Source organism: Bicyclus anynana, chromosome 15, assembly GCF_947172395.1.
Source record: "Bicyclus anynana chromosome 15, ilBicAnyn1.1, whole genome shotgun sequence".
NCBI classification, from domain to species: domain Eukaryota; kingdom Metazoa; phylum Arthropoda; class Insecta; order Lepidoptera; family Nymphalidae; genus Bicyclus; species Bicyclus anynana.
The window spans coordinates 9,917,160-9,928,996 of record NC_069097.1 but is presented as its reverse complement, the minus strand read 5'-3'; the positions used below and the strand labels follow the sequence as shown (position 1 = coordinate 9,928,996).

The window sequence follows — 11,837 nt, the reverse complement described above, 5'->3', positions numbered from 1 at the left end:
TGCATTATGCATTCACTTATTAGTACCTCCATTAAAGTAGGTAGGTAAAATATTACCTCCCCAAGTACTAAACCTTTGCTTTCAATAAAAACAAAATAATAAGTAAAACAAATCTTAGAATACGACTGAACTGTCTGGGATGTCGTCTTAAATGTGACTAATTGCATCAAAATACATGAAGTGTAATCCAATAACCTCGTATTTCCTTCTTCAAATACTACGTGACAAGATATTCAATAGTTTTATAAGCAAACTTTTATTACTAAACTAATATTATCACGTTCCCGGCAGTTATAAACATTAATACAAATACAGTAAACGTATCTAGCTACATACTGCTTACGGTTATTGCTTTAAAACTGCGTGTACCTATCTCATAAGTAACGCAAACTGTTTTATCTTGGTTATGATATCAGTCATGAAGTCATTGTGCTACTAACTTACACATTTATTTTTTAAAAATACCGTTTTTTATTATACACGTAAATTGCCTTAAGTACTTATAATTAAATAGAATTAGCGTAACTGAATCGTGATAACGATTCAAGGTATTTTCTTTACATTTTGAGATTTCACTAATGCCTGCAGAGAATATTATAATTTAAAAACATCATGTATTTACATTGCTAAAGCGTTAGCCTTAGCGTTTTCTATATTCTGTGTTTACAACCCCTATCTAAATTCTGAATACATAGACGCGAAAGGTCAATAGCGTCACATCAAGAAATATCGAATTACAATTTAGATCCTTCCTGTACCTAAGTACAGGAAGGTAGATTATAGATAATAATTAATAATCTAATTATATGTAATATTATAGGTAATAATTTATACGACGTCCACTAAGAACGGATTTATCGACAAAGCTAGATTAGAGAGGTATAAGGGCGGACGAAGTCGCAAGCGTCCGCTAGTTTAGTATAACTACCGTCAAAAACCATTTTTGTAGGTCTAGGTAATCGGATTTAGAAAGTGGATTAAATGTAAATTCGAATGAAAGCGTAACATAATGTGATATTTAATATTTGATTATATTTTATTATACTCCACCAAAATTGTTAAGACTCGAAAATCATTATTTTAATGGTTTTACTTTTTTATTTAAGTTTCATATATAAAAAATTGCAAAAATAAAACGCTATTGACAGATACATTTCTTGATAATTCGACTGTCAGTTGACGATGTGTAGTGATGTTCCTTAGATTGTAAATCAAAGTATCGTCCTTAGTTTTTTAAAATCGATTTTATTTATCCACATGTCCAACCACCACTCCTTGATATGGATCTCAATTTTAACCTGATGATATATAATAATCCAGTCAAAGATGATAGCATGTTGACTTGGAAGGGGTAGGTACAAGTTCATCTTATTAATTGGTATTTAGAAAAGATTCTACGCGGCATCTTAACGAACTGCTAAATCGGTTCATTAAGATGTCGGTTGCCGCGTAGAAACCAAGTAGTTTGGCGATATGTCTTTGCCGAGGTGCTAACTAACCGCGATTGAAGCTACTATCATACGTAGGAACATGAAAAAAATATTAAATATTTTTTTTTTTCTCATTTGCACATTTTTTTTCTAATTTTTATCAATTCTTACAAAAAATTTATAATAAAAGACACTTTGTATATAAAATTAAAACTCCGTCTACTTGTGGGAGGACGTATATGTGCTCATGCAATAATTATTGATCAGGATTTTAACTTCAGAGTGACTGAGTGAGAAACCTCTTAAGTCCTAACAATAAGCGCTGTTTTAAAGATAGTACTAAGTACTAAATACTTTACTGTATAGTACTAAGTACTTTACTGCTTTTGTATCCAACCCTAGACTAAACAATCAATTAGAAGCTACCCTATAAAGTCCAAATTTCATTCCTTAAAGCGGTATGTAAGGTTAAAATATTTTTATACGTCTGATCCATTTCGAACTTTTACAAATAAGAACAAATACGTTACTATTTTAGTTTCCAATAATAATAATAGTGTATTTCAGTATTACAAATAATATTTTTATAACGTACCTATAATAAATTACTAAAGTCAAATTATTCGATCGATTTGAATCGATATAAATAATCACCTATTAAAATTCATTGCATACTCTGTCCAACTGTCCAAAAATGGCAGATGTAATGTCAGTGTCAAAACCACTGTCAGTTGTCATGTCATTTAATCGGATAAACATGTGGATTGTAGGTATAAAAAGATTGTGAAAGATAACACAGTCTTACTACAAAACACAGTTTGAAATATGTGTTCAAAATAGTACTTACTTCAGGAGCTGGCTACTTAGATATACTGTTCAAAAATGATCGTGGGATACGGTGCAGTGACGCAGGCCCTGCTCGGGACCCTTCTGACGTGGGGTCTCACAGCCGCGGGAGCCGCTTGTGTGTTTTTTATTCGAGGAAAACATGTAACTACTTCTCTTGATACCTAATATATAATTTTTTAGTCTGGTATGTGAGTAAACATGAATAGTTCTTGAATGGTAATGGTATCATTTATTTGCAGCGAAAGTTACTGGATGTGTCGCTAGGCTTTGCCGCGGGAGTGATGACTGCGGCCTCGTACTGGTCCCTACTGGAGCCAGCTATACAAATGTGCCAAGAGTCAGGCTATTATGGTGATAAGGGACAATATGCATTCATCCCTGTGGCTATGGGCTTCCTTTTTGGAGCCGTTTTTGTGTTTGCAACTGACAGATTTTTGGATTACCTGGGAATCAATTCAACAAACATGATGATAAGTGAGTAAATTTCATTTTCTTTAGTTATGTTATCAGGCTTACAGTTACATAGTAGGTTTGTTTTGTTGTTGTGTTACACTTACATTGTAGGGAATTGTTTCAGTTGCTATTTGTATTAGTAAACATCTTCATGTCAACATCAAGTCTAAGGTTTATTGAGAATTATCTTCATTTAGCAAAGGAACTGTCTTTGTAAACTGTTTTATAGAATGAAGGTTACTTTAAATTTTATAAATACAAATAGGTAATAGTTTTAATTCTACATTGATAGACTTTGGATTTAAATAATGGACATTGGACTAAATTTTTTTTTGTTTTTGTCCAGTTTATCTTACTACCTATTACAAAATATTTTGACACGTCTGTCTCTGTGTCCAGAGACTCTGTAGAGTTTATTTGGATTCTGTGCTTTCCTCTAATTAAACATTTTTATTTAACTACTGTGCATTACTCTAACTTAACTTAATTAAACAAAATTTAATTTTTGGATGCTTGGATTCTTGCATGGTCATCTTTACATATATGATTAAATTAGCAGAACCTATTTATTTCACCCTATTTCTGTGGGAATACAGGATAAATATAGTCTATATAACTCCCCAATAATGTACTTAGCTTTTTATTGATGAAAGTACTTTTCAAATTGGCCCGGTCGTTTTTGAGTTTATGCATTACATATGAACATACAAATATTTTCTCCCAATATTAGTATAAATATAGAAAAGTTCCACTATCTGGCACTATTTAAAACTTGAAGTTGCCTGATTATTAAAATGAGATTACAGGATTATATTGGAAAACTTGTAATACTTAAATAAAATAAAATATTTTGTTATGGGAGTAAGATGTATTTATGTTCATGTTTTACACTTTTTTTTATAACTGTTACACATCTCTCAACTAGCTAATTACACATTTTTTAAATAATCTTTGATTGTTAATTCTGTATTTCTATTTTTTGTCATATGTTTTGAATGCTATATTGAAGTGCTGAATAAGACAGATTCTACTGTAATTGTAGTTTATTAAAATCAAAATTAAATAAAATATAATATCTGACACTGAAGAAATAATCTAGTAGAAATAAATTCACAAAAAAGAAATATTTTATATGTTTAAGTACTAAACTGAGAACATGTAATTTTTGTAATTAATTGCTTATTTTAAAGCACAAGTTCTAGAAACATTTTTTAAAGATTGAGAATTGGCCATGCCATTTTAAGCACAGGTAATGCTCTCTCTCTCCTCCAGCTAAGTGAAACTTGTCCTAGTATTTTGTGGAACTTTATTTCTGATCTACACTGCGAAGTTATGGAATGCCCTTCCAGCTTCCATTTTCTCTACCACCTATAGCATTGAATATACCCAATATTCAAGTCAAGAGTGAATAGGTATCTTCTAGGCAAGTGTGTTCCACCATTGGCTGCATCATCACTTACTGTCAAGCATGATTGCAGCCTAGCGCTCTCCTGTATAATGTAATAAAAAATAATAACATGAATAGTTTAAAAAACACGCTTGATACCCATATCATGGGGGTGCATTTCATATAGCCTGTACCCGCCATCATGGACATTCACCATATGTGATTTAAGTTTTCCTATTTCTGACTGCAAACCTTTTCATTTGATATCCATACCATGTGGGTGTATTTCAAACAGCCTGTCCGCCATCTTGGGATGTTTCTAAGCTAGTCATGGATTGTCATCAAAAATGAGAGTGTGTGCAAAATTTCATCCTTATGGAAGACAGGGAAGTGGGTCAAATTAAGATAATATATGCATGCGTTAGAAAGACAATAGTCTAAAGTGCGGGAGATTAAACCTCTCCTCTCCAATATGAGTCTGAGGAAATAATGGGCACCCATTGAGTTTAGTTTATTAGTGATTTAAAAAATAAAGGCATGAAATATAAATTTAATACCACTAACATTATTTTCCTTGCAAATGTGTTAAGCTTGACAACAAAGGATTAGTTACTGTAAATTAATTTTATTGTCACAAGTGTGCAGTATTTTATTCGTCATTCTTTTTTTCCAAGTGTGGTTAAGTCTGATACATATTAAAATTTTTAAACTTATTTAAATTATAATACATATAATTTACTTATGTAAGTCATGAACCTCAGAATCTTATATGATTTTTACTAATAAAATGAAAATGTATTTAGAAATACATGTTCCAGAACAAGCGTTTGACGACCTCCATGGCGTAGTGGTATGCGCGGTAGATTTATAAGTCCTGGGTTCGATCCCCGGCTGGGCCCATTGAGGTTTTCTCAATTGGTCCAGGTCTGGCTGGTGGGAGGCTTCGGCCGTGGCTAGTTACCACGCTCTGTAAAGACGTACCGCCAAGCGAATTAGCGTTCTGGTATGATGTCGTGTAGAAACCGAATGGGGTGTGAATTTTCATCCTCCTTCTAACAAGTTAGCCCACTTCCATCTTAGATTGCATCATCACTTACCATCAGGTGAGATTGTAGTCAAAGAATAAAAAATGCTCTTATACAAAATATACAAATGAGCCCAAACTCAATGAAATTATTGTTTTTTAGAGTACCTTTTTAAGTTACTGTCTGAATCTTTCATCAAAACAACTCCTAGTAATATTTACTATATTACCTTCTATCTCATTGTTTTAATGGTTAGTCCATATGGTTTCAGATCATAAGGTCTTGGGTTCAAGTTATAAGTTAGGTTAGGCTGACTCACACCTTGAACCCAAGTACTGAGTTGTAATACTTCTAATACCAAATACTTGTTAACCTGAGTTATTTGTCCTAAGAAATTTTCAGTAAAAATTGTCAGCCCATAGTTGGATAGAAATTGTATTTCACTGAACTAGTGTCAATAATTGAAAAATACAGTCCTTTTGTAGATCTTATAAAACTAGCGGATGTCCCGCGGCTTCGTCCGCCCTTAGACTTCCTTAATCCGGCTCTGTCGTAAAATCCGTTCTTAGCAGACATCTTCTAATTATAAACTGCCTCTTTGCTAAATAGGTCAAGAGGTTTTAGCTATTTTGCTATTATATACATATTTAGAAAAATAAGTTATAGATAAAATAAATATACTTGCCTTTGCAATGATCATCTGTCTGTTATCACATGTCACTTGAAGTAATACAATTTTGTGTTATTTCACTATAAAATCAACAGATAAAATACCAGTGAAGTTTTCGTGATATAAGTGTACAGATTGATTTCTGTTATAAGCATCAGCTTTGTTTAAATTTTCGGAAATAAAATAAAGTATTTTTTATCGTAGAAAAACTTAAGAAGTAAGATGTGAATAACCCTAAATCTTCTTGAATTTAAATTTCAGATTACATCCTGCATAAGTTGATGCATTTTGCACCTTTTGTGGTCAAAATGCTCATAAAACACTAACGTTAATTTGTGTATTTTTATACCAGCTAAAGGAGAAAATTCCACTATGTAATATCATAAGCTTAATTTATAATCTTTTTCATTACTTCAATCATGATTAAGTGCCAGTTATTCTATGAAGAACAATATTATAGTTAGCAGTTTTCATTAATTGCCATGCATGAAGGCCGTCATAATACTGGTTTAGTGTACATTTTCCAACAATATTTCCTGTTGAAATTTTACCTTATCACGTTTAAGTGAATGACTTTTAATTTTGGCTAGTTAAGAAGGCTCAGAGTCACACAGCGGGCGATGGAACGAGCTATGTTAGGAGTATCTCTGCGTGATCGAATCAGAAATGAGGAGATCCGCAGAAGAACCAAAGTCACCGACATAGCTCAACGAGTTGCGAAGCTGAAGTGGCAATGGGCGGGGCACATAGTGCGAAGAGCCGATGGACGTTGGGGTCCCAAAGTGCTGGAATGGCGACCCCGCACTAGTAAGCGCAGTGTTGACCGACCCCCCACCAGGTGGACTGACGACATCAAGCGAGTCGCAGGGATTCGCTGGATGCAGTTGGCTCAGTATCGTGATGTTTGGAAGTCCCTACAAAAGGCCTATGTCCTGCAGTGGACGTCCATCGGCTGATATGATGATGATGATTAAAAAATACTAAAATAATATTTTATTTAAAAAATACTAAAACATAATCAAGCTTTAATAAAATTTTCGTCTGGCTGTCAGACCTTCCTATCCATCATTTTTTTTAAAAACTTGAAGTTTTTTTGTACTCCATTTTATAGAAACTGCATTTTATACATATAACTAAGAAAGTAGTTGGTACTATTCTCGCAAATATGATTATGTGATTTAAATTACAACATGAATTTGTAATTATGTTCAATTATAACAAATTAATTTTTGAATACCAAATTTTTTTTCAGGCTGACCTAGAGACTTTAATTAAGTTAGTAGAACATTGCATAAAAAATGGCCATCTAGTGTCTGTTTAGATTTGTTTGCATAAAAAATTAACAACACGATGCACCAGTGACTACAGGCAATGGCTATTATTATTATATTCTGTGCTATTTAAAAAAAACTTTTCATAGAATAATCTTACAATAAATTAACTATTATGATGTGCATGATAGGCAGCCCTGTGCTGGTTTTGTTCAATGACCATAACTCTTTTGTTCAAAACTGATAGAGATTCATTTTCTATGTCACTTAATACCTAAAATAAAAAAAAAATATATATTAAAAACTTATATGTGGTATTCTGTGGCTCTTTATTTGTAAAATCTGATGTAGGTTTCATTTTAATATAATATTTTTATCCCTTAAACAAAAAAAATGTATTCATGTATTTAGTGATATTATGAATATATCTTTAGGGACCATGTTCGCATGTTTTTTTTCAAAATGAGCAATGAAATAACAGAAAAACCCCAAGTTTTTTTATCGTATTTTATTTTTTTTTATTGAAAAAGTCCATTGCCATTAATATTCATTTAAGTAAGTACCTACTGGTCGTAGTTCTAAAGTAAATAGAAATAATATATTTTGTGGTATGTTTGATGTTAATGTTGTTTGGTCAAATATGCTTAGCATAATGGAATGAATTCTCATATTATTTATCCTGTGTGCAGTGCACCTTATATTAAACAACTAGCTGACGCCGCGCGGTTTAACCCGCGTGGTTCCCGTTCCCGTAGGAATATGGCGATAATATATAGCCTATAGCCTTCCTCGGTATACCGGCTATCTAACACTGAAAGAATTTTTCAAATCGGACCAGTAGTTCCTGAGATTAGCGCGTTCAATCATACAAACAAACAAACTTTTTAGCTTTATAATATTAGTAAAGATTAACACATCATATATAGGTACTGTACATAGAGGTACATTATGTATAATTAATCATGTCTGCATAAATTGGTGCATTTATCTTTAACTCGACATCTTAATATTCACGTATGTATACATTATATAATACATAGTGTAAAACAAAGTAATTTCCCGCCGTCTGTATTATTAATTCTTTTAATATACGTAATTGGTTATAATGCAGTATTTCATCATTAAGAAGTGATGCAAGAGGGATATATTTTTTTTCGTATAGTTTTTTTCAGCAAAGACGAAGTCTGCTAGACATCATACTAGTGAATTAAATAGGTTTTGTTTTTGGTAATTAGACAAGAGAAACCAAGGCCTATATTCAATTTGGGATTAAAGAATTCATATGTATCATGTATGATTATAGACAAAAGATTAAGTACATCTTTAATTCATAATTTATATATTTTTCTTCGAATTGTTAATGTTTTTTTTTTATTCATGCATATATAGTCTGTTTGATATATTAAGTTTATATTTACATATTGCATTCAAACAGCTGGTGCATGCATTTTCTGCTGGCCATTATGTCAATGAGAAAGATGTCACCCTCATTTGAACTTTCTTGAACTTTAATTGGTACATAACATAATACGTAATTACATACATGAAGTGCTTGACAAAAATGATCATACTCAGTATAATTTTTATCAATTTTTTTTTTTTTTTGAAAAAGAATATTTGCCATATTTTTTATAATATGACCAATATTCCCATTCCCCTCCAACTAGTCGGGAAAGACTGTACTAGGAGTGGGTACGACAATAGATCAACGGGGCGGGGATCGAACCACCACCCTTCGGTGATGAGTCCGACCGCTCTTACCGTTGAGCTATTGAGGCTATTATCTTTGAGTTACATCAAATATGGCTATAATATTTTTATTGTACTGTAACAGTTTTATCAATAAATCGCGAGATAAATATATAAAGATTAGAAAAGTTAGTTTTATCAACCTTGATTCAAGGTTCTCCCTAACCGGACTGTGTGGACCATGACTTGATTAAACCATGATCTATATGAACATGAACTAAAAAAAAACCGGCCAAGTGCGTGTTGAGCCACGCGCAGAGTAGGGTTCCGTAGATTAAGTTAGCACTTTAATAACCTACATAATGCACAAAAATACCGGTTACCACACACCACGGGATAGACTATGAAAAATTCGTCCTCACTTTGGATGTTGCAGGAAGGAACCCAAAAAAGTTTTTTTTTCAATCTTTTTTTACCATTTTATAGATGAAATTAATATACACAGTACACACCAATACTTAATTTTATCTTTCTAGTTATAACATACTCTGAGTTATATTACTGACAACTTTATCTTTTTAATTATAAATAACATGCAATTTTAGATTACTAACTACGTTTTTTAAGTTGGTCGATACTTTAAATAACGATTACTAATTAGCAGTTTTTCTTGTAATTTCATTATATATCCTACTGATTTTCTTACGTATCCATGAATAACCGTTTCTATGACACTTGATTCTAACAAAAAATAGCACATAAAAGCATAGTATTTTACAAACGGATCCCTAAATCGAAAATTATTGGAAGAAGACCCCTCATATCTTTTAAAAACCTATCATTATGAGATAAACGAATAAAATAAAATCATCCCCACTTTACATGTCAGGGGAGGACCCTAAAATAAATATTTTTTAAGATTTAATTTTACGACTTTGTTCACATTTTTAAAGTACCTACATATACATGCTAATTTAGAGCTTTCTAGTAGTAATAGTCTCTGTGCCTTGACTACGGAACCCTAACATAACAAAATATTCTGAAATACATATGAATTCAATACAGTCTAGTCTCAGGAAGAACCTACAATGTAGTTATGAAATGTGCCTTTTCATTTTCCTATTTTCTTCCGGGGAAATACTCTCAGTATTTCCCCGGAAGAAAATAGGAAAATGATTTTTATATTTGTCGGTAATATTTTAACTAACAATAGAATAGCTGATTAAGTAATGGTCAATAGGTGTGAAATTTTTAATTACTTATCGTCCTTCGATCGTGTTGGTTTTTATTTTATTTTACAACTAGCGAACGCCCCGTGGTTTTATCCTTATTACCTCATGTTCTCCTGAGAATACGGGGATAAAATATAGCCTATGACATTCACAATCTGGCTTTTTAGTAGTATAAGAATTTTATATTTCGGTTCAATAGATCTAGAGATTACGCCCTTCAATACCACAAGCTTTTCCTCTTTATAATATTAGTATAGAATAGCAGACGCCCCGTGGTTTTACCCTCGTAGTTCCCGTTCCCGTACGAGTTGGTACGAGGATAAAAACATATCCTATATCCTACGTTAATCAAGGATAATGTAGGATTGGTGGCGAAAAAAATTTCAAATCAACCTTATCAAAATCATTGGATAGAAGCAGGCGTTACTTTGCGGAAGTTCATCATGATTATATAATGATTTATTTATTTTGCTATCATCCGCGAAAATTCGGCGAACCCATGCGACAACGTCACCCAGGTCCGACAAAATACTCTCAATACTAATACTACAATTTATTGCAATTTTGCAATTGGAATTGCAAAGCAATTGCACGTTGTAGAGTCAACATCTCCTGAGGATGCTCCGGTTTCGGGGTGAAACGTACGTAGAGAGTATTTTGTCGGACCTGGGTGACGTTGTCGCATGGGTTCGCCGAATTTTCGCGGATGATAGCAAAATAAATAAATCATTATATTATCAAAATCAAACAATCAATGAATCCTCTTTAAAATATTATTACAAACTAGCAGATGCCTCGCGGTATCGTCCACGTATTACAGCGGGAATGTGATTAGGCGTGAATAAAATTAGGCTAAGTATTTTACTGTAATGCAGTTTTCCATTGGTGAAAGAATTTTTAAAATAGGTTAAGTGGTTTACCCGTGATAGCATAATAAACAAACAACACTCGCATATTAGTGAGAACAGTGAGAATATATGGGTATAATCAAGTCAAGAGTGAATAGGCATCTTCCAATAATTGGAGCTAGCCTTTATAATTTAAAAAAAAATAATAGTGTGATCTATATATTTCTATCTATATAATATAGAATTGCTAAAACTCAAGAACGGCTGAACGGGTTTATCTTATCTTGGTCTTGAAATGTTCGTGGAGGTATAGCGTAAAGGTGAGAAAAATTAGAATAATTGCCGGGAAAACCATAAAAACAACCGTTTTTGTTTGAAACAAAAGTTTGAAAGTCAATTATAGATTTTAAGGGTAGGGGTAGGAGTAAGGTAGGGTAGGGATAGGGATAGGGAAGCATTGCACAAAAGTCAAAGCGAAGCTTGAGCGAGTCCACTAGTATTACATGGAATTTTATATGAAACACGTGAGTATAAATCGTGTACTATGTATGGGCAGAGACACCAGCTGCAAAATAATTATGTAATAATTCAAATTCAAGTTACGTATTTCAGTTTAAATTTATTTACACCAAACTTCACACATGGTTTAATTTGAATTTAACAAACAAAATATTAATTGCTGAGTGACTCATTATTAAACTGAATATTTATATTATGTTGAATCAGATTTATGCATTAGTCGACAATTCAAATGTATGTTTGTTATATAACTACTTCTAAATATTATAATACGGTATGGTTTACAATTAAAAATGTAGGTCGTGGTTGCTATGGAAGGTAGCAGGCAATAAAGGTATTATGGTAAAGAAGATTTTAAAGTAGCAACTGTTTAGTTTCTTGTCGACTATTCTAAATCTCAGCAGAACCTGCCTTCCTGACTGGTGGTAGTCAGTCAAACTTGATGTTTCGATAGTCTGTAGAAC

The 11,837-nt window shown here is 32.5% G+C and overlaps 1 protein-coding gene across 1 annotated transcript in view; it reads left to right on the top strand.

Annotated features, from left to right (window-relative positions):
- Positions 1-2,154: 2,154 nt before the first annotated feature.
- Positions 2,155-11,837, top strand: part of LOC112043139 (zinc transporter ZIP11) — a 109,130-nt gene continuing 99,447 nt past the window's right edge. Inside the window, exons 1-2 of the mRNA XM_024078426.2 lie at positions 2,155-2,420; positions 2,519-2,753. Coding sequence (XP_023934194.1) covers positions 2,313-2,420; positions 2,519-2,753 — 343 coding nt within the window. The 5' untranslated portion in view covers positions 2,155-2,312. The remainder of the gene's footprint in view (positions 2,421-2,518; positions 2,754-11,837) is intronic.